This window comes from Neovison vison, chromosome 3 (assembly GCF_020171115.1).
Source record: "Neovison vison isolate M4711 chromosome 3, ASM_NN_V1, whole genome shotgun sequence".
Classification (NCBI taxonomy): Eukaryota; Metazoa; Chordata; class Mammalia; order Carnivora; family Mustelidae; genus Neogale; species Neogale vison.
This window is the reverse complement of record NC_058093.1, coordinates 168199254-168222855: the sequence shown is the minus strand read 5'-3', so window position 1 is coordinate 168222855 and position 23602 is coordinate 168199254. Positions and strand designations below refer to the sequence as shown.

General features: G+C 46.4%; 1 protein-coding gene across 3 annotated transcripts in view; it reads right to left on the bottom strand.

Annotated features, from left to right (window-relative positions):
- KCTD1 (potassium channel tetramerization domain containing 1) overlaps nucleotides 1-23602 on the bottom strand; it is a 178703-nt gene that overhangs the window by 84106 nt on the left and 70995 nt on the right. Inside the window, exon 1 of one of the 3 annotated variants that reach the window (XM_044243242.1) lies at nucleotides 7049-7362. The exons of 1 other annotated variant lie outside the window; for it this stretch is intronic. Coding sequence is in view for 1 of the 2 variants with exons in the window: in XM_044243240.1 (XP_044099175.1) it covers nucleotides 4887-6701 (1815 nt within the window). In the remaining variant the exon portion in view is untranslated. One more of the 3 variants, XM_044243240.1, reaches the window with a different exon arrangement.

Genomic DNA, 23602 nt, shown 5'->3' with positions numbered 1-23602 from the left:
CCGCTGCCTTCGGCTCAGGTCATGATCTCAGGGTCCTGGGATCGAGGCCCGCATCGGGCTCTCTGCTCAGCAGGGAGCCTGCTTTCTCCTCTCTCTCTCTGCCTGCTTGTGATCTCTCTCTGTCAAATAAATAAAAAAATAAATAAATAAAAATAAAAAGGCTCATGACTAACTGGTATTATGCAGTGAAGGGTCAATCAAGAGAAGAAAGAACAGGTCCTAGAAATAAAGGTCTAGCACATGACAGATTCACGTTACATGTTTGTTTCCAAGATTATCAACACGGGCAACTGCACCGCAATTTCTACATCAATTTTGCTTTGCAAATGGCATCTAGGATACCAAAGGTGAACTTGAAACAACTTTTTATTAAATAACTGAAGTGGGGATTTAACTGGCCTAGACCAAGGCCGAACCTGCTTCCACAGTCCCATGTGCAAGGAGCAGTCCTACCTGCAGATGGGCTCTCATGTGCAGTGACAAGAGGACTGTTTTCATTTGTTTGGGGGAGCCAGGTTTTAAAATCAGGGGGACACCAAGATTTAAGCGTTCAATGAATGCGAGCCACTTTCTCATTCCGCAGCAAATACTTCTTTCTCTGTTTCCTGGACTAGCTTTAACAGTGAGCTGACATACATACGGGTTCATAGCAATTTAGAGTAATTCACTTATATCATGACTGCAGTAATAATACAGGAGTTAAAAATATAGATTTCTTTCCCAAAACGACTGCTGCAAAACAGTAAGTTCTTCACCTTTTAACTTTCTTTATTCTGATCTGGTTTTAATAGTTAATGAGGCCAAAATCCTGCCAATGCTACTACTTGCCAAGTGGAAAATGGATTAATTTATAGAGATTCCTGGTACAAAAGCCACAGTAGGAGATGCTCCATAACTGTTTCCTGCATGAGTGAAAAAAAGTTACATAGTTATGTAACTGACACCTAGCTTCTCCACCAATTTGAATGGGAGAGCAAATATTCCTGTAGCAGGAAAAGGAAAATAGCCATAAACTAACAGTAAAAATCAGGAAAATGCCTTTTTAAAATAAGGTAGCTAATCCTAACAGCTCCAGATAACCATCATAAGAAAGTTCTGTTACAATTGCTTTGGCTGTTAAACCCACTACACTCCCTTCACGTTTATAGAAGTCTGATTCCCTCTTTAAGAAAGAGAGTAGCCCTCCCAAATTAAAAATAAGACTTTGGTGACTATTTCAGTAATACATAAAATGCATGTCTGTTTGTTCGGGGTTTTTTCCTATTAAGCAGAGAGACAGATTATTCCTTCCCACACTAAGCACCTGAAGGAAAACTGCTTCCCCAGCGCAATCAACATCCGACTTCTCAAAGGCAATGCCACTAAAGACCGCATGTGCCCCACAGAGAGGCTGCTCCAATTTTCATTTGGGAAACTGTACAGACCGACTCAGGACCCTAAGACACAGACCATGTGCTCCACCAACCCTAGAATCTCCCCACTACTTATTCCCTACCTGCAGAATTCCTTAAAAGTATTTCTGGAAATAATCTGGGTTAAAGTCAAATAAGAACTGAAGACACCTTTGGCACGAGCTTACAAATGTGTCTAAGTCTATTTTAGGGAGCTGATTTTCACATTTTTGTTTGGTGCTGGAGAGAGGCACGGTCTATAAAAGCTTTAGCAACAAAACTATGATATTTAGAGAATTTAAATTCTTACTATATTCTTTTCAAGTAGGTATTAAAGACTAAAGTTAGAAATCTCTGTGCCAGGATATCTAAGCTGAAGTATTGTTCTCTGAGGCAGGAAAAATGCTGTATTTTCGTGCAAGGAGAACAGCTCTGAAAAATGTAGGATGGGCTATGCTAAACCTTTTTAAATGTACCATGTGATCTCCCAAGATTGCTAGGAAGCTGCACCGTAACTGGATCATCTTAGGTCACAACAGCTATGCAGGAGGCGGGGAGACAAGAATTGCCCTTTGCTTTTAACAGCCACTCCAGAGAATTAAAGAGTGAACTCCTTAAAGCAACCATCACAACTATCACAACTCCTCCTTGCCACCCTCTCCCCAAAACCAACAAAAGCCAGGAAATTCACAGGAATAAAAATCACAAATTCCATAATCATTAACCCTTGAATGCATTCGTTTTTCAACCAGTCGCACAAATGACACACCTAGTAACCCTCTCAAAAAGTCAAGTCTCAAAACGTAAAGAGTAAATGCACTTAAAGGAATAGGCTATTCCTTTTTGAGAAACTTGCACTGTTAGAAGAGATCAGAGCATCAGGGTGTGAGTATTGTCAAGAAGTCGAGAAAAATATGGCCAACAGTGGAATTCCGTGCAATGCCACTTGATGGGCTTAGCTGATACTAAGGTCAGATGGCTTATGTTTATAATTAAGTAATAATGACTGAAGCTCAAGCTATACACAGCATTTCCTGAAGATTACTGACCGGCAAGAGGAGTTGGCCTCCTAAGGCAGTGCCTTGGGCCAGTAACCCCAGCCGGTCCACAATACCCAGGAAATGCCCTGGACCTCAAATGGTTCTGTGATTTTAATAAATACAAGAGGAAAAGGTTTAATATCGGCTTTCTATAAAACTAAACATTCGTTTCATTCTTAGAATACTCAGACTTTAGAAAGCAAGCTCTGCAGGGGTTAACTAAAGAGTTTCCTTAAAACTTCTTAAAGCTGATTAAAAAAACTTAAACATAAATAAAAAGCTGACTTAAATATGTGCAAAAAGAACAACTTTTCGTAGTGTTTTAACTACAAGAAACTTGTGCAAAAATGTTTGCATAATAACAATCTAGCCAACATATGGACACTCAAATCTATATTTAAGTTTAATCTATATTTATCTGACTCTAACTCAGAAAAAGAAAAGAATCCGTAGTCAGGTTTAGAGAACTGATTTATCTCACTCAGTGGAAACAAGACTATGACGGGGCAAGTGCATTCCTTAGACCAAAACAAAACCCACTGAGCAACTCCCTCCTCCATCTTCTGTGAATCTTAAGTCATGAATCTATAGGACACTATATACCAGACAGATGCCAGCAGACAAACTGTTTCATTATTATTCCAACCAGACACAGACTTTAATAAACTTTCTCAGGCGTTTAACTCTTAATCATCAGGTGCTACTCTAAACCAGGAAGTTTTAAGGGTTTTACTTGATCAGAAGAATGTGAACATTTATTTTTGCTTTCAGAGAAAAAGCAAATCCACATTCTCCAAAGAAGAACTCTCCTCTCCAGACCCTCACAGCTGCAGAAAGCCACCCCCTGATCTATCGGAAATGTACCATGCACACTGGAAGTAGAGAAAGACACATAGCCTGCAGGTCTTGTGTATTTTAGAGAACTTTGGTGTTTATATTACCATTCACAGCCCCTTTCTCTGCTGGCCTTGGGGCTTGCTGATTAGCTGGTAAACCTCTGAACGGGTCAGTCTGTCCAGAACTGGAATTTCCACTTCGGAAAAAGCACAGAGGTACCTGACATCTGTTCCTTGAAGGCCTGCACTACAACCTCCAGACTTTCAGGGTAAATTCCTACTTCTGCTTGATGGCAGGGAGGTCAAAGTTGTAAAACCTCCAGGGGCTACGCTGCCTACAGAATAGAGCACAGGGGCGCCTGGGTGGCTCAGTGGTTTAAGCCTCTGCCTTCAGCTCAGGTCATGATCTCAGGGTCCTGGGATCGAGCCCCACATCAGGCTCTCTGCTCAACGGGGAGCCTGCTTCCCCCTCTCTCTCTGCCTGCCTTCTGCCTACTTGTGATCTCTGTCTGTCTATCAAATAAATAGATAAAAATCTTAAAAAAAAAAAAAAAAAGAATAGAGCACAGTCCCCACAGACCTCTGGTTTCTGGATCCTAGAGAAGTCTCTAAAAGAGGAACACAATTTTAAGAATATGAACCTATTCCTCTAAATAATAAGACCAGAGGCATCCAGGGAAGCCCTCAATCTCCACCTATAATTTGGTACTGCTTAGAATTAAATAATTTTAATATTAAAACAGTTCCCTAATCCTTGATGAGGACTCTGAAGCCCAGAGAAGTGAACTGATTTGCCCCAAGGTGGCTCAGCTTCTGGGCTATGTACAGCTTGTCACTGTGGGTGTTCTTGCCACACTACTGTGCTGTTGGGTCTTAATTAAATATCTCCATTCTTGAGTCTTATCTGCCCTCTAGATGGTGAGCCTCATGGGGCAAGACACGGGCAGCAAGGTTTGGTAACCGCGGTGCTGGGCACCACAGAGCACAGAGTCTCGCTGGTAGTGCAGATACCTGTTCTATTAACAAGTGACTTCAGTTTCTGGAAACTACACCCCAAACATCACTTTACATTCAGCTACCTGTTACAGCATAAACTGGCACTGGACTGCCAATCTCTCCACTCCCCACCCACATACAGGAAGTGGGCTTGGCATGTTTTCTTTTTCAGTAAGGAACCGTTTTTTGTTGTTTTTTTTTTTTAATCTTCCTAAGTTATGGGTAATATGCAAAAGAGTATTTTAATGGTTGCTTTATTCAAATATATTTTAAGTAACTGCTTCCTTTATATGCATGGTATTCCTCCACCCTGCCTTAGAAAACTCCAGCGTTCAACGGAGAGGCCGGCTGCCTCCAACCCTTTTGTTCTGCAAACTTTGAAGTTTTAGCCTTACTGCACAGCAGGGATTTAGGGAGCGTGCCTTCTCACATATTTTAAGATTACATGTAAACTTTCCTGAAAAGCTCCAAGAGTTAAGCTTCTAAGAGTGAGCTCCAATCTGATTCAGTATATTTAGTACTTTTTAAAAGTCCTCCCGCCCCCAACCCAGACCTGCATTAGCAAAAGTTAGTCCCAAATGGTACCGCAGAAACATTTCATGCATAGAGTTTGGTTTGGTTACCTGGGTGGGGGAAACAAGAGCAGGTGAAACTACTGTGGGAGAATTGGTGCTTCTGTGCCCATTGGCTTCTGGAAGAAGAGGCAGGGGGTCGTGTTTCACGGAAACCACCACCACCGCATCCACAGGCTCCGAGGGGCGGATACAAAGTCTTTTGGGGGAAGAGGGGCCGCAGATATCCCCCGACCCGAACACGGACTCGTACAGAGCGCGCTTGGGCGCAGCCTCGGATTTCACGTCGGGCCCGACCTGGCTGTCTTTGGGGAGGATATAGGTGTTCCCCAGCGAGGGCGGCTGGGGGCGGTGGTGGTGGGAGGGATGGGTGGGGGGGTGGTGGGAGTGGTGCCGAGCCGCCCCGTTCAGAGCCTCCGCGTAGCAGCCCTGCGGGGCGGGCGAGCCCAGTTTGGTGCCGATGCCAGCGATGCTGTTGAGCGTGGCGATGGAGACCGCGCCGATGCAGTGGTTGGTGTAGGTCTTGGAGAGCTTGGCCGCCTTCGAGAGCATCTGCATCCTGGTGCCCAGCAAGTTCTTGCCGATGGCTTTGTTCTCGTACCAGGTCACATCGCCCTCGCTGCAGTGGTCCCGGGGCCGCTGGAAGAACGCCTTGCAGAGTGGGTTGCGCTTCGACAGGTACTTCACGAAGCTGGCGTAGGGGCAGAACTCGGTGCCCGTCTCGTACATGCGGGGCAAGTTCTCCTCGTCGCTGCTCTCTGCACGCTTCTTGCTCCACGACGACGAGCGCGACTTGTGGTAGGGCCCGAGGGACTTAAAGTAGACGAACTTGCGGCCGTCCTCGTCCATAGCCAGCCCAAAGGAGTCCTCCTCCAGCTCGCGCTGGTTCTCGCGGCCGCGCGTGCAGAAGTACATGCACGTCTCGAACCAGACCTTGTTGAGCAGCCCGAAGGGCGTGTTGGTGCTGAAGACGCTGGAGGTGTAGAGCTTGCGCAGGTCGGCACGCGTGATGGCTTGCTTCTGCACCACCGGCCCGGCGCCCTGCTCCTCGAGCTTGCGGATGACCGCGGCCAGCGTCAGGTTGGCGCTGCGCAGCTCGGGGTCCTTGGTGAGGTCGAGCGTGCGGCAGTACGGGGGCTCGTTGAGGTAGCGGTTGAGGGAGCTGCGGATGCTGATGAGCGACGACTTGCTGTAGAGCTGGCCGCTCTTGGAGCGGGCCTCGGCGTAGAAAGAGCGCAGCACGCGGCACAGCGCCCCCTTGTCCATGGTCTCGAAGTCCGGGCTCTGCGCCTTCTCGCTCAGGTACTCCCGGAAGATGCGCACGGCGTAGCGGGTGGCCAGCCGGGTGTTCTCGCTCAGCCGGGCCCGCTCGGGGCGCTGCAGCACGTCGGGGTCCAGCTCGGCGCTGTCCCCGGGCGGCCCGCCGCGGGCCCGGGGCGCCAGCAATCGCGGCGGCGCCTCGGGCTCCAGCGCGGCGCTCTGGTCCATATTGATCATATGGACCGGCTCGGGTTCCAGCTCCTCCCCGGCCGAGTCCTCGGGCTCCAGGGGCTCATCCCAGTCCAGCCCCATCTCCTCCTCCTCCTCTTCCTCCTCCTCGTCCTCCTCCAGCCCCCCACCTCCGTCCTCCTCCTCCTCCTCCTCGTCCCCCGTTATCTGCACCTCCTGGATCTCGTCGTCCTCCTCCTCTTCCTCCTCCTCCTCGCCCGCGCTGCAGTAGTGCGGGCGGCCGTGGCGGCGGCCGCGGCCCCCCGCACCGCGCTCGCCCTCGCCCCGCTCCCCATTGTTCTCGGCGGCGGCGGCGGCGGCGCTGGCGCTGCCGCCCGCGCTGGTGTTACAGTCCCCGCTGCCAGGCATTCTCGCCATATTGCCGTCTCTCTGCCAGTCCTCGGGCAGGGCGCATGCGCTATATTGGACCGCAGCGCTGAGAGCTTTTGTGTTTAATGACCTTCAGCTACCGGGAGGCAAAGCCGGGCTCTTAAAGGAGCCGCGCTCCAATTGTCAGTTTGGAGCGCAGCTCCGGAGGGGCAGCGGCGCGCAGGGGATGGAGGGGAAGGGAGGCGGGGGTAAGTTAGACAGGGAGAAGGGTAAGGACGGGGGATGGCTGGACCCTCTTCCTCCCCAACCCCTCTCCTCACTCCTAAGAAAACTTTGAAGGGGGGGGAGAAAGGGGAGGGAGAGCTGTCGGTGGGGGTGAAACACTCCCAACTTACCCTCTGGCGGAGTGGCGCGCGGGCCCGGGCGGGAGAGAGGGAGGGCAGGCGGGAGGGCGGGGCGGTCTCGCTTCTCTAAGTAATGCCCGAGGAGCAGTGCCCCTTCCACCGCCCCCTCATTGCCCCCCGGAGCCGGGGGTTCCGGGAGGCGGCAGCGCCGGGCCGGCCGCGGGTGCTGCTCGGAGAAGCCCGTGTCTGGGGCCGCCCGGAGCGGAGCGGAGCAGGCAGGTTAATGAGCAGGGTGGAGGAGGCACGGCGAGGCCCCGCACCCTCTCTGCGCCCGCGGCCAGGGCGCAGCGGGCGAGGCTTGGGAGCGGGATGGGGCTGGCGGCGGCTGCTCCCCCACCTACTTGCTGGCGGCGAGGCGCGGGGGCCTGGGGCCAGCCGCACGGCTCCCAGCTCCCTTTCCGACTCTTGCAAAGGAGCGAAACACGCCCCACGTCAGCCTCATCCCTTTCGAATTTTCCAACAGCCTCTTAAGCTGTCATTAAAGACCTGGGGCGCTCCCCGTAGGTCTAGGGCAAGTCCGCGCGGGTCCCGCCAGCCTGGGGAAGGAGCAAGAAAGAAAGACTGGGAGGGGCGGGTGGGAGGGGAGACACCGGGAGAGGCGCTCCGGACCCGAGGGACCCCTCCCCACTCGCGCTGGCCGCCGCCCTCCGTGCCTCGGAGCACTCTGACACAACTCCCTCTGGCGAGGCGCTCCACCTGGTTGGAGCTAGAGCAATGCCCGTTCCTAAGGCCCGTCGGCGGGCGAGCGGGCGGAAAAAGTGAACTTGGGTCTCGGCCGCCCCCGCCACCGCCACAATTCCGGCAATTCGGATCCCGGGCGCACTCGTTCCAAGTTTGCCAACCGCCATTCTTTCGCCCTCGGGGCTGCGCTGCCTCCGGCGCACGGGGGCGGATACCTCCGAAACTGGAAAGGCGGCCAAAGAGCTCGCCGGGTCCCGCTTTCCCATAGGAGACACTGTCCCACTTCCAGCCCAACGCCCGCCCCCGGCGCGCCCAGACTCTGGGCGCGTCCTCGCGTCGCCGCCTCCCGCGCTCTCCGGACCCAGGGGCAGCGCCCCCAGAGCCGCCCGAGACCTCGGCTGTTTTCTTTGGCTGCACAGCACTGGCCACCTCCGGAGCTCGCGGTGCATCCTAATTTTCTCCTCCTCGGGCAGCCCGAATGTCCCTTAGCGCTCCCGCCAGCTTCGAATTCCAGGGGCTAGGGGGAACCAACTTAGCCAAGTCCTAGCAGCGCGACCCCGGGGCGTGCCGACCCTGCAGTGAAATCAGCCTCGCCAGCTTCTCCAGGGGGTCCTCGGATTTGCCCCCGAGTCCTAATTCTAGGCACTTCGGTTGTAGAAGTCTTGTCAATTGCCTGTCCCCCGCTCCCTTCCGGATTCCCCGTCTTGCTTTCAGGGCAGTTTATAGTTTTATGCATCAATAGAAACCCATCCGTCAATTTGTAATTTAAAAACAAAAGAAAAAAAATAAAAAGTAAGGGGCGGGTAGACTAGGGCTCTGGGCCGTGTGGGTGCCTAAGTGGGAGTTGACGGTGTCTTCAGCAATCAGTGCTGGCCCTACGCGTGTTTCCTCGGCCCTGGACGCGGCAGAGCGTTGGGGAAACCGCGCCAGGTGTGAACAAGTTGCAGCAAGTCGGTGCCTTTTGGGCCCCCTCCCGCTCCTCGGGCGCGCACGCACACATATACACACACACCGTACACACACGACACACGCTTTCATCCGCCCTGCAGTCCGCAGAGAACAGTCCGGGGAGGTGAGAAATTAGGTAGGTTGCACTCTTCCGGAAACATCCTCGAGGTGCTGCAGGCTTTGTCCAAAATGCACTGTGCCCCCAGTAATATGTAGGAAGGCGTTTGTTTCCCGGAGCTCAGGGCAATAGCTAAGTTAGTTGCACACGCGAACCCGCGCACACCACACCAGTCGCACTGGGCTACTTCCGGAGGGCTGGCCCTTTGTCCCAGGATGCTCCCAGGTTTTCTGGACGCCCGAGTATCCGGGAAGGGAATTGCAGCAGTGTTGAACCCTCAGGTGGGCACCCAGAAAGTTACCTACCAGGGGCTGCTCTCCCGCGGCCCTCACGGGCAGCGCAGTGCACCGAGGGGCTGCGCTCCCGGAGGGGCCGCGCTCCCGGAGGGGCCGGGGGATACCGGCCCACGCTCCAGCCCCAGAGCCGTGCTCCCCAGGTCTCCCAGCTTAAACGGGTGAGCCCCACTCCCGCCCCCAGCCCAGCTCCCCTCCCTGCTGGGCGAGCTGCTTTGAATTGCTTGCAATTTGCCGGAGGCGGTGTGCTGGGTTGGACGCTCCGGGAAACAAAGCAACCAAAAACAGCTCCCAGTTGACGTCAACTTATTTCCAGAAAAGAAAATAGTTTTGTGCTCCCAGGACAAAATACCCCCCAGGGCAGGTCTCTACCGGCAAAAGCCAAAGGGGAGAGGGGGGTGATGGGCAATGGCAGAACCAAAAAACCCCAAGTGCAAATAAATTTTTAACGGATGTAGCAAAACAACTGCTTCAGATGCTGCCTGGACAGTTGGCAAACAATGGGCAGGACCCTCGCAGGCATCAGGAAAAACGCACCTTGGAAAGTACGCCTTGGACTGATTTTCTGGCAGCTATGAATCCCCTTCGTGGCAGCAGCTCCTGAACAGCTACCAAAAGTCCTTGCCCATTAATGATTCTTCATCAAATATGGGAAAAGACCTCTTCAGGTTAGAACCTACAGTAGCTATCAGGAAGAACACCCAGAAAAGCCCTTCCTGACACAACCAAAGACAAATAAATAAATAAGTTGCTTAATTTTTAAAACCGGGTGATGCAAAATTACAGTTGAATTCATAAAGGAGTTCAATCCCAGCTTTAGGAAATGATTCCTTAAAAATATCCTGTGGTACCATACACTTGGTACCAAACTGCGAGCATCATAAAGGCTTTCTTCTTCTTATCTGGTAAGGAGGCTGTAGTGGTTGTCTTCTATCAGCCCCGCTGGGATCATCCACTTTGACTCTGCCCTATCATGAAGTCCCCTGAACTCCCCCACCACTTATGACTGATGGCTCTTTTGTAAGGATGATTTCTTTATTTCTTGTGCAGAATGAATAGCTTCTTTACATAAACTGATTGCAGTCCTGTAGGAAACATTTATAATAATTATTTCACTGTCACAACTCATTATTATAAAAGCTGTGCCGAGATGTTTGTATCTTCAGCAAGATGTTCCCCATTTTTTTAGCTCTTTCCTAATGATTAAAAAGTACCATCGGTGTATGTGTGCTGCTCCATTTCTTAGATTACTTGAAAGTAGAGATATGGTTATTTTGGGAGGAAAAACTCCAAATATTTCACCCTCATTTTATAACCCATCTACTCCGGTTTCATATTCACATGTTATGAGAGGTTATACCACACAGATACATATTCAGCTCTTTTCCCTTTTTGCTTCCAATCTACAGAGCAACATCTGTTAGATCATTGGTGTAGTTGCTTTTTATCTGCCCATTTCCTCTGCTACATCAATATACCTTTGTAGTATAGGTTAGAGCCTGGATCATGATGAGCACTCCAGTCATTTACATTAAATGAATGAATGGACAGATCTGTGTTTAGTTAGATCTATATTTAGCAAGAAACTTCTTGATAAAAAAAATCATAAAATATCATGGGTCTGGATTTCTACATTTAAAAATCAGGACAAAAAGCAACTGCAAGACGTTATTGTTTGCAACTTAAAATAACTGTAACGACTGCTTTGGTTTGCTATTTCCCTACCATAATCGTCTCTCTGGTAGACCATACTCTAGGAAGTGACGGCAGAAGTAGATTGAGGGACAGAGAAATGGACACATCAGTGTATTAAAAGAGATCGTTTGGAAAGGATTTAAATTGATAAATTCAAGAAATCTTGTGGGCTCTTGGGGCCAGAGACCAGAAAAAGCATTTGGTTCATCACGTTCAAGTCATGCTTTCTTTTTTACATTATGAAATGTTTTTTTTAGAAATTTAGAAATAATTTTACATTATTTCTTTTTACATTATGACTAAAAAAGTCATAATGTACAATGGAGGTTAAATCGTATTTCAAATTTAAAATTATTCTGATATATATTTGTTTCCAAGTTTCACTATGAAAGTCTGTTGAATTCACTTGAAGATCATCTTGAGTAGTATGTTTGGAACTCCGATGAAAAACAGAACCCATGTAAAGTGGAAGCAAAGAAAAATAACTCCAGAAGAGTGGAAACTGTGTCTTATATATTATGGCATTTCTGGTTCCTTTTCAACAAATTCCTTAGCATATTTTAGCAGAGTGGTTGGCACATAGTAGGCACTCAGTAAACACAAAATATTTGTATGTGGGGGGAGAGCTAACCTCAATAAAGGATGTATAGCAGATTGGTTAAAACGTCATCATTGAAAAAGGACTGCATGGATTTGAATCCTAATTTGGCTTTACCAGTTGCCTTTTTAATTTTTTAATTATTTTTTAAGATCTTATCTGTTGACGTAATCTCTACATGTAACAGGGGGCTCAAACTTACAACCCGAGACCAACAGTCACGTCCTCTACCCACTGTCCCAGCCAGGTGCCTCATCTAGTTTCTTTTTTTAATGTGTTGATTCTCTCATTATTTTATTATCTGTAGTTACTAGCTACTACCCATAGGATTACTTCAAGAATTGAATGAGTTGGGGCGCCTGGGTGGCTCAGTGGGTTAAGCCTCTGCCTTCGGCTCAGGTCGTGATCTCAGGGTCCTGGGATCGAGTCCCGCATCGGGCTCTCTGCTCAGCAGGGAGCCTGCTTCCATCTCTCTCTCTCTCTCTCTCTCTCTGCCTGCCTCTCCATCTACTTGTGATCCCTATCTGTCAAATAAATAAATAAATAAAATCTTTAAAAAGAATTGAATGAGTTAATAAGAATAAAGCACTATATAATACAGCGTCTGGAACATTAGTAAACATTCAATTGTTAGCTCTTTATTTATGAAAGCTCTATTTTCCAGGCTTGCTTATCAAAAAGAAAAGCAAGGCCAGGAGGGTTCACAAAGATTAACCCAGTGGCCCAAGGTCTCCCAGACCTTGGTAGGGCAGGGAAGCTTGGCTTCATAGGCCACCCCTTAGCCACCTGACTACATACAGCTTTCTGGGAACCAAAGAATGAAAGAGAAGAAGTCTTCGAGGGAGCAATCACCTACCGTTAAAATACTTCTGTGTGTCATTTGATTTGGGAATCAATTTTTGCAAAGCCAACATAGTACTAAGCTGAGTCCTAAGCTTGGATTGTGAACAGAGCAGAGATGCCCTAGGAAACTGTCGTCTTTGTCACTCGGTACCTAAAACACTAGTACTATTTTCCTGGTCTGTTAGAAATAAGGACTCATCTGTGTCTTAGAAGAAATGACAGTCAAGAATGTTTGAGGCCAAAGGAATGCCCACAAACCCAACTAGACTAGAATGAGGTGTTTTCTATTGAAATTCTGAGCTGCTCTGCCTAAATCTCCTGGGAACAAGGAGGGTACTACCTATTTTTATCATTGGTGCTTTGTCACAAAACAGGTCAGCGTGAACTTAACATAGTGAGTGACAGGAGTAGAATTTTTAGTTTCTAATTGCCACCTGGTAACTACAATTCTTGATCTTTCTACCTAATAATCACCTACCAGTCCCTGGGCTGTTTTTAAAACAAGCAATGTATGAGGGGAATGTAGTTTTCCATAAGTAAATTGTATTTTTTTTGTGGAGCTTAAAAGTGTGCTCTTTGTTATAATAATGGGATAATGAAACCACTTGGTTAATAAAAAATCAAATGTAAAGGCTGTCAAAGTTACACATAAAATCAGTGATATTGTTTCTTCTCTTCTACTCACATCTCTTTAAAGGATAAGTGCGTTTGAAGTGGGTGTTAGTCCTCTTGTTAATAAAATGTATTTCTATGCATTCCAATACTAGCGAAGGTAGAAAAAGAAGTAAAGATATGTGTTAGTGTTATGTCACAGAAACATATATATTAAATAGTGGAGGAGCTATTTACAGTTGTCTTGGAACATAAAATATTCCTGAAACTACTTGCTACCATTCAAAATAGTAGCCTATTCAGTAAACGCAAAGCAAAACCAACAACAACAATGTAAAAACCCACTTTATACCTAAATGTTGGTATGAAAATGTTATTCTCATATCTTTAAATTGTTAATATCAAGAAACATGGCCTTTTAAGAAAGCAATGAGGCAATGTCTCAAAAGCCATAAAAATGTTCATGTTCTATGACCCAGAAATTACTTCTGGAAATTGTCTTCTTCAGAAATACCTCATTTTCTTTGCATTTTGATGAAGTCTGCTTTCTTGCATGTGGCCCACTTGGACAAATGAATTTCGCGGAAGCTGTCACACAGTTTGCTCTAGAACAACATTTCCTAATGTCCTGGAGGCTGCTTTTGTTTACAAAGTTTAGAGAGTAATTATTTGTTGAATGAAGGAAGGAAAAAGTTCAATTAGGGTAAAAATCATGTCTTCTCAATGTTCTATAGCAATGTCAAGCGCCCTTGGATGAATATGGATAATGATGGTGACGGTAAAGGATATAAGATAGGATAAAGCAAAATAAAATCTAAAGCTCACATTTCAATACCTTCACAACTTTGAGAAGTTTAAGGACTGGATTTTGAAGCTCTAGATACCAGAAATTGGTATCTAGACATATCCTGGCAATTCACAGGACGTGTGGAGGTGTGGGTATATACCTGCCCCGTGGCTATGTTTCTAAATGAACTAAAAAAGAAAAAAAAAATCCCCTTTTAAATACCCAGAAGCACTAACCCACATTTTGAACTAATTGACTTACTTTTTCTTAGGAAAGCTTAATTTAAGTGATAGGGGCACATGGGTTTATCTGAATTTTTAAAGAGGCCCTGGGATGGGGGGGGTGTTCTATTTCTTTAATTTGTTGCTGGAGATCCAGGCTTTGCACCTGATGGAAGAGAACAGCCTTGGAGAGGGGTGGGAAAACAGGAAACCTTATGACCGCTCTATTTTGGGAATCTAAGTTTGTAGGGCCTGAACACAGATGATACCAGTACAGAACTTGTAATTCTTCGTGTTTACTCTTCCTACAGTCTCTGCTTTGATTAGGATACCCCAAGGGCCACATGTTGTCATTATTCCAAATAAAAGCAGACTCCTCTGTCCATGATTGCATCTGTTTTACCATCTTTTCTCTCTTTATGGCTCATTCTCTTAAAAAAAAAAAAAAACACACACACACAACAACAACAACAATTGGGCAAAACTGGGTCTGTCCTTCTTTTCAGATTATAAAAGCAGTGAGTCTTCATTGGAGAAGATTCAGAAAGTACAGAACTCTGGAAAAATATATATGTGCCATATTTCTTCTTTAACATTTGGTAAATTCTTGCTGTGGGTCTGGTTTTTTGGGTTAGCACTCTCTCGGGTTGTTCTCGTGAATATATGTGAAGGCTGTTCCTATTTTCCAGATGAGTAGGTACCCAGAGGACTTAAATAACCCACCCAACATCACATAGCTAATGAGGGTCACTCCGAAGCACCTACACTTTCTTAACAATCCACCAGACTGGAAGTACTACTTCCGGTGCTCAGAGGAAAAACACTCTTTCTACTCGGGTATATTTCCATGAACTCAGTACCACTGGTTAACTGTTAAAGTATGACGTAATTCAAAATATTGTAATCAGTAGACTTTTGGCAAAAAATGCAAAGTATGAGTTCATTTGTTGAAAAAAACGGAACTAAAATCATATGTGCACATTTTACAAATGAGTCTAGCAAGTCTAAAATCACAACAATGATCCTACCCTCCCCACCCTCCATTCTAGATGTTTCCATCACACTGCCTGGCATACCCCAGATCTTTCTAAGGGATGCTGCCTTGCTCACGCCACTGATGAAGGGACAGATTTGCTAAGCCAAGTATTCTCTCATAGGACCACCAGCCCTGATGGGTTGGATCAAGGATACGTCCTTGGGACAAGCAATCTCTAGGCTAACTAGAACCCTGGATTAAAACTCTTGAGCCAAACAGTCTCTCTCTCTCTCTATAGGAAACAGGACAAGAGTGAGAAGAAAAGGCAGCAGAGCCACTGAGTCAGCCCAGACCTGCTCTGAGAGCTTGTTCGGGCTGAGAACCCTGGGAGTGAAGGGCAGGGAGCTGCCCTGTACCCAGACTTCCCTTCCAGTCTGGCCCCCAGGGGGTCCTACTCTCCTAGAATCCTGACCTTGGTTTCTAGTGAGGTTCCACTTCCATGATAGTCCCCCTCTATCCCTACACTTAACCCCTTGCTTATAACCAGAAAATCCTAACTGTGCCTTCACTCTTAGCCTGGGTCCATCTCCCAAATCTCAGACTTAGTGACAGTCACCAAAATTCACCCTCTATCCAAAACTGAAACTTGGACAACATCCCTTCTTCTTCCTCCTCTGTCATGCTCTCTCTCATGCTCCATTTCTCCTAAAGCCCTAAAAGCCCTGCCAATTCTCACGACTTGCTTGCATTTATTTATTCTTTTATTTAGCTTACTTTACTTACTTTTAAGTAAGTTCAACTTACTTACTTACTTTCAAGCCCAGGGTTGAACTCACAACCATGAGATCAAGACCTGAGCTGAGATCAAGAGTTTGATGTTAGACGTTTAACCGACTGAGCAACCCAGGTGCCCCTCACGATGCCTTTGAATCCATCAATTGTCTTTCATCCAAATGTGGATTAATTGTCTTTCCCTCTGTATTAGTCATCTTGGGCTGTAGTAGCAAAGTATCACAAACTGGGTGGATGAAACAACAGAAATGTGTTTTCTCACAATTCTGGAAGCTGGAAGTCCAAGACCATGGTGCTGTCAGGGTTCTGGTGAGACCTCTCCTCCTGGCTCGTCGAGAGCTGCCTTTTCCCTGAGTCCTCACACAGCGCCTTCCCTGTGCATGTGCGGAGAGAGACAGATACAGATCTCTGGTGTCTCTCTCTTCTCGAAAGGACTCCAGTCCTACAGGATCAAGACCCCACCCTTTTCAGCTCAACTGACTACCTCCTTAAAGTCCCCATCTTCAAACACAGCTACCTTGGGAGTTAGGGCTTCACATATGAATTTTGGGGGTACACACTTGAGTCCATAATTCCCTCCAAACCTGCTCATCCTCCCTTATTTCCCGTCTCTGCAGTGTACTCAACCGAGGAGCCCAGGAGTCACCATGACTGTTCCCTCAGGTTCAGGTCCCACCTGTCCCATTCAGCCAGGGCTCTCCAGTCCCAATCCACACCAACCCTGCTGTTCTGTGACTCAGGGAACAGAGGAGAAGCCAAGGCTGAGGCAGTGCCACCCACGGTCGAAGGAACAGCCTCCACAGGTGTCCTGGCTGTGATTAGTTTCCTGTCCTTGGAGGTCCACGTGATGCCTTCAGGTCCCTTAACTTGGCCTATTTTGTGCAGGCTCCTCTTTCTTGGAAACAACAAACACAGACGAAAACATGCTCGCTGCCAACTCCTTTAGTGGTGCCCACCACCCCCTACCACCCACCTTGTTATCTAGCTAACAAAAGTAATCGCTCTTCCTTAAAAACGCTTTTCTCTCCTGTATACCTTGGCTCGTACACCCTCAGCCTGACATTCTCTTCATCCCCTTGCTTAAATGGTTGAACTTTTTGGAATGATTCCACATGTTACCTCCGTTTGGAAGCCTTCCCCGCCTTCAGCGGACTCACGGGGGCTCTTTCTCTGTAATAAGAGAGTCTATCGTAGTGGTGGCAGGAAACCTGGATTCAGATTCTGGTTCTGCCACTTACGTGTTCTTTATTTTTAGGCAAAATTTTTTGCCTCTTTATATTTGTGTCTTTGTTGATAGCATCGGTGGCTGCTGTGAGGATTAAATGAGTTAATACAGAGGAAAAGCTTAGAACAGTGCCTGGCACACTGTAGGTGCTTAATAAATGCTAGCAGTCGTCATGATCTTGTGCAATACGTGTCACACCCACCACTGGATGGTGAGACTTTTGGTCTCAACTCAAGTCCTCTGAGGCACCTTCTAGAACTGATTGTCTCTGGCCAGTCTTCCCTATGCTTCCTGCCATTCTGGGCAGACCCCTGTTTTAGCAGTTGCATGTATTATAATTGCTGGTCTCTCCTTAACCAGACTCCTTGGACTTCATTAAAAGACAGGAGATGATCATGATTATTATTATTAGTATTAATACTAGTATTAGTACTCACTTTGCCCAGTATAGTTACTGGTACCCAGAAAATACTCAGCAGATGTCTGTTGCCTGTGCTACAACTTCAAATTTACTTGTCTGTATCATCTATTAGTCAGCAATGTCCTTGTATCCATCTTATGCTTTGTATAGGGAGAGGCAGTGGTGGTAAGTTAGACTGAGCATGGGCTCAGAGCCAGACATCCTGCTTTAAATCAAGGCTGTGCCACTTCCTACCTGTGCAATCATGAACCAGCCACTTTTCCAGCCTCATTCCAATGAACTTGACCCTTACCCCCAGCATGGATTCTAGTTCACTGCATCGTGCCTTATGTCTGGACCATCAGTGACCATTCACGCCCCGGGCCTTTGTCTATGCAGTTTCCCACTGCCTCAGGTGTCTTTCCCTCTTATGCATTTGATCCATTCCCGCTTAACTGTAGGACCCAGCTCACGGGTCTTCGAGGCTTTCATGAAGCCATCCCCGCTCTTTGTCCTATGCTAATACTTCTGTATTCTTTTTTTAAAAAATGTTTTATTTATTTATTTGACAGAGAGAGAAATCACAAGTAGACAGAGAGGCAGGCAGAGAGAGAGGAGGAAGCAGGCTCCCTGCTGAGCAGAGAGCCCGATGTGGGACTCGATCCCAGGACCCTGGGACCATGACCTGAGCTGAAGGCAGAGGCTTTAGCCCACTGAGCCACACAGGCGCCCCATTTCTGTATTCTTTTATTATGATAGTATCTCCACTGAGAGGCTCTGATGTACCTGTATGTGTGCATATGTTCCTAAAGATCAGTTTGCAGGGTTGTAGAACATACAGTATCTATTTAAAACAAGCCAGAGGAAACATTCAAAGGAAAAAGATACTTATGGCTATATTGTAGATTGATATGATAATGGGGGCTCAGTCTTCAAAAAAGTCAGACCAACTTTTCTTTAAAGAGTAGCTATTCTGGGAGTCAATGAGAGGAAAGGAGGCGAAGAATTCATTAATACCGGTAAGGTCCTTTGAAGATGAAGACAGCCAGGCAAGAGTATTAAGTATCAGATTTCTGTGTAATTAGGGATCCGGTCTATTCCAGATCAGCTCCATCTCTGGCACAGCCTCACTTTATTTTTGCAAACAACTGAATTCTTTCATTCATAACCTTTCCCTTCATTTGATTATGGCTCTTAGGGGACACATCAAAGGGCTTGGAGATCATCATTTGAATCAGGTTGTCTTTATATATGAGGTGGTGAAAATGAAATCCTTATCTTCCTTTCTGTTTTCCAAACGGGAGGAAGCCATTCTCTCTTTGAAAACGAAGGGAGGGGCGCCTGGGTGGCTCAGTGGGTTAAAGCCTCTGCCTTCCGCTGGGGTCCTGATCCCAGGGTCCTGGGATTGAGCCCGGCATCGGGCTCTCTGCTCAGCAGGGAGCCTGCTTCCTCCTCTCTCTCTGCCTGCTTCTCTGCCTACTTGTGATCTCTGTCTGTCAAATAAATAAATAATTTTAAAAACCTAAAAAAAAAAAAAAAAAAAAACCAGAAAAAAGAAAACGAAGGGACCTTCCCAGAATGGACTCTGCGCCTTAGGTCTCTGAGAAAGCCCAACAAGAACACCAGAAGGTGCATTCGAGAGTTTTTCCTGCCCACCTGCAAGAAATAAATGCACATGTCTTTATCAGAGGACTTTCATTTTGTGGGCATCATTTTGATTCTTGTGAGTCCCAACTCACTTTTTTGAATAAATTAAACTGTCTCTAATTTGCTGCTTGATGCTTCTGTGGGGGTGAGCGTACTTCGCTTCCAGAACTTCTTCCCTGTGGGATGTTGAAGTGTTAGTGCCAATTTCTTTTTTCCCCAAAAGGAGATGGAAGAATCAGGTTTGGTACTAAGCATTAACTCAGCAGTGCTTGCTAAACTCTTTGAAATCATTAGATGAAAGGCAAAAATAAATCTGTACTAAGTATACATATCATCACTGTTTTTGTTATTATTGTGGGAATCTGCCATTCAAAGAGTATTTTCTTACTGAATAATTTTCTTTCTGAATTTATGATATCTTCAGTTTTATTTAGGAAAAATATGGTTCTTTCATAGGCATTCCTTAGATTTCTCACTGAAAGTAGCTTTTTAGCTTCGTAGGGTCTGAAGCCTATGGGATACCGTCCATCTGTTCCTTCACCCTATACTTCATGCCTAACACAAACCCAAGGTCATAGTAGGGACCAACCACCACCGGTTGAACGGAATGGAATCTGATGGCTTGCCATTCTGAAATGGGATCAAACAGCTATAATTAAATACTGTGTCTTCTTCAATAAAAACGCAGGCTTTTTGGCAATTTTAACCACTCTTCTTCTCAAGGATCTGGTTTTCCAGGCTAAAGGCATCTGTCCCAAGATCTGAGCGGGGTGTCTGTGGTCTGAGCAGGGCAGCAGGAAGCTGGATTCCAGAAGGACAGCCGAGTCCGCCGGGCTTCCTCCTGCCCTATGTTTTCCCTGGCTGCGCTTCCTACCCCACCAGGTCCACACCTGCACTGCAGAGGCACCAGACCAGTTCCACCGAGCTCCTTCTGGCTCTCCTAAAACAAACCAACAAAAGCTTGCCACTCCCGGCGTGGGGCACCGCCAGGCTCCGAGGTGCTTAACAATTCACTGAGAAGACAGCTCTGAAATTGCTGCTGCCTACAGAGGGGGAGGGCGGGTATATATAGAGATTTCCAACTTGATGAATCTGTTTGGGAAGTCTGAATTTGCAGTTTGGGGAGCGAGCTTGTTCAGGGACCGTCTGCGTGAACATTCTGCTGGAGCAGCCTGCGTGCTGAATTCACGAGGCCGGCACTTGGCGGTTCAGCTTGACTCTGCAGGCTCTGTGGTCTCATCCCAAAGTCACAGCCCACACAACTGGCATTTCCCCTGGTGGCTTGGAGAACCTCAGACAAGAATCCCCAAGCTCTGTTTCGGAGGCCAGATTTTGAAGGGGAGAGGGAAGGGCAGTCATGAAGCCAACTGTTTCTTTGCACCCAGGAATCTCTGCCCTTCTGTCCTCAGGCCACTTCGGGCCTCAGCTTCGAGGATGGTGCCACAAAAGGCTGCTTCCTGAGACAAGAGAACAAGGGAAGATTTCCTTCCCTGCTGCAGAAAGCTCTCTGGGAGCTAGGGAAGAAGGAAAAGGACTCTGAGAGTCCCCTGCAGCCCTCCCTCTCCCAGGGGTTCTCAAATACTCATCGGGCTTCCTGTGATACTAGTTGCCTATTATTCCACAAATTATTTTTTTTTTTTAAGATTTTATTTATATATTTGACAGAGAGAGAGAGAGATCACAAGTAGGCAGAGAGGCAGACAGAGAGAGAGAGAGAGAGAGAAGGAAGCAGGCTCCCTGCAGAACAGAGAAGCCGATGCGGGGCTCGATCCCAGGACCCTGAGACCATGATCTGAGCTGAAGGCAGAGACCCAACCCACTGAGCCACCCGGGCGCCCCAACACAAATTACTTTTTTAAGAAGATATATCCGCACAACACTGACATCTCTATCTTTTGGTACATCTCCCAGGACAGGGCACTGGATGGCTTCTGCTCATCTCTATGTTAGGATAAGAAATCTCCAGGCATTTGTCAATGTTTCCAGAAATGTGTTACTAATTCTAAGATGTGGATATTGGAAAATTATTTGCATAGAAATTATATGAAACCATCCTGGAATTTATTTGCAACCCCAACATGCTTTCTTGAGAGTAAACTGTTACGGCTCCAAAGGAAGACCCATCTTAGGGCTGATGTGGGAATGAGAGGGAACTGCTGTTGTTCTGGACATTTGGTCCAGTACTTTTCCTTTTAAAACTCCCACCATAGCAGAATGGAATGGAATACACACTTTGAAGATGATGACTGTGATTTCCTCTAATCCATGTCAAAAAAAGCCGTTGTCTCTGAATGTGATCCCATTAGAAGAAAACCAACAAAGAAATGATGTATTTTCAGAAAAATACTGTTTATGAAATCAAAGCCAAGATAATCAAAACCTTACTTTCTTAAACATCTGTAGGATTTTAAGTTAGGACTTTTTTAGATTATTTTCTTCTGTGACCACTTGAAAATTCATTCCCTGCTTCCTCTCGATTTAAAATAAGACATGATTAACAGAGTCCACAAGGTGATGCTAAGTGAAACCCCAAATACAGCAAAAGTAATGTAAGTGGAATTATCAAGGGGGATTGAGTGAGTGGAGGAGTTCAATATAAATGGAGCAGCTCATGCATTTTTAATGATTTCGTTTCTTCAACATGAAACAAAAACAAGGAGGTAGGTAAGGTGTAAAGGCAGTCATTTATATAATCATTGCATCTAAAACCGTTACACCATAGAATAAAAGAAGTAAAAAAAAAATAGAGTAATTAGCATGATCCATTGAGAGCTTAATCAAGGCCAACACTGTTTGCTGCCTGTTAATTTGTAACTAATTTGCTGCCGTTGATACACTTTGAGACTGAACAATATAGAATGGAGGTGGATCCTGGAAACTTCAGCACAGAGCCCTGACACCTTCTGGAGCTAAGCTGACCTTCATGTTGGTACTGTTGAAAAAGCCAAAGTTGCATTCCAAATGTATCTTCTTTGGGAAAATGAAATGTCCGTCCTTCTTCTCCCGCTGCCCCACCCCTTTTTCTGTTGAGGTAAAAACTTTGGTTTGGGTTGGGGGAAGGAAGAGAATTTACTATTTAACATTTAATTTAAATTTTTTTTTTTTTTTAGATTTTATTTATTTATTTGACAGACAGAGATCACAAGTAGGCAGAGAGGCAGGTGGAGAGAGAGGGGGTGGGGGAAGCAGGCTCCCCACTGAGCAGAGGGCTAGATCCATGCACCCTGGGATCAGGACCTGAACCAAAGCAAAGGCTTTAACCCACTTTAGAAAGACAATTAGCCCATTAACCCCATCTGCATTGCACAGGCAAGGACTGAGTTGAGGCATCTTTCATGCTATGCGCTTTGGATGGTGAGTTAAAGCTTACAAAGCAGGTTTGTCTGTCTCATCTCATCTAAACTTCACGGCCAAGAAGTGCTATGATTATTCCCCATTTGGCAGATAAGAAAATTGAGACAGCGAGCATTTAAACAATTTGCTCCCAAATTATCTCACCCGGGTCTTAAGATGTGGGGTCAAGAACTGAACCCAGTACTTAGATCCCCAAAGCCTGTATTCCTTCACTACACTGAGCTACCACCTGAAAGTTGTAGAACCCCAAGGGGGCTCTGAGAAATAAGCTCGGCGCTCTGAGCAGAGCTTCACTCTGTAACTGATAAAAACCCACTCAGATCTCTCCTTTCCTGACAACTCACAGCTCAAATGTCACGGAAAAGAAACACTTCCTACCTCTCTCGCCTTTCTCCCGCCCCCGACAACACTCTTCTCTTCTATTCAGGCTGTCAGATTTTTCTTGCAAGGCATTTGGGACTCAAATCAGGGAAGGGGGGAGGCACCTTGCCTTGATTCTCATGGCAATGACAACCAAACTGTTACATTAATTGTTGAGGGGGAAGTAGGGGCACAGATTATTCACAGAGAACAGATAATTCCCATCTCACCTCTAGTTATGAAATACTTTCCCTAACTTGATCTTAACCTTCTCCTGGCTCAGACCTCAAATCACCGACTGGAACTAAGTTTTAGGCAGAGAGACACATAGCTCATAAAGTTATACACTTCCAGATAATCAAAAGTAATATATTGTCCGAGGAACAGAATTAATTAGGTGTCAGCACTGAATTAACGAAAAGATCATGTAGATTTGGCACCAAGGCCAAAATCAAGTGCAAGCCAAAGGTACAGGGTAGCCAGGGGCCCAGGATGAGGACAGACAACCCATGTGCAGGAAGAACTTAACTTCTTGGCAACCAAAGATCCTTGACTACAATATTGAGAGAAGACATATTGGTAAAATCATTGTCCAGCAATACTAATCAGGCTATATACTCAGGCTGTCCTCACATGCTAGGTAGTAAAACAACTAAGTTCCAAATGAAGCAAGCTAAATGCACTTTGGAACAACATGGGAGGGCTCCATGGAGGAAGCGGGCCATTGTGTTACCCTTTGGGAAGTGTCTGATCTCCAACTAGGGAGTGACACTGAAAAAGCTGTGTTCAGAGTATATTAATTTTGCAAGAATGTGTAGAGGAATTTGGAGGAAAAAGATGCTTAGAAGAACCAGAAAAGAGGAAGGGTAAAATCTGACAAACTTTGCAAGGAACAGTTACCAGAATGGACAATTAATTGGAAGGAATCCAGTGAGGACATCCTCATCAGGGAACTGCACTCCAGCTTGAGTGTTTCTCCTAATTTATTATGAGAC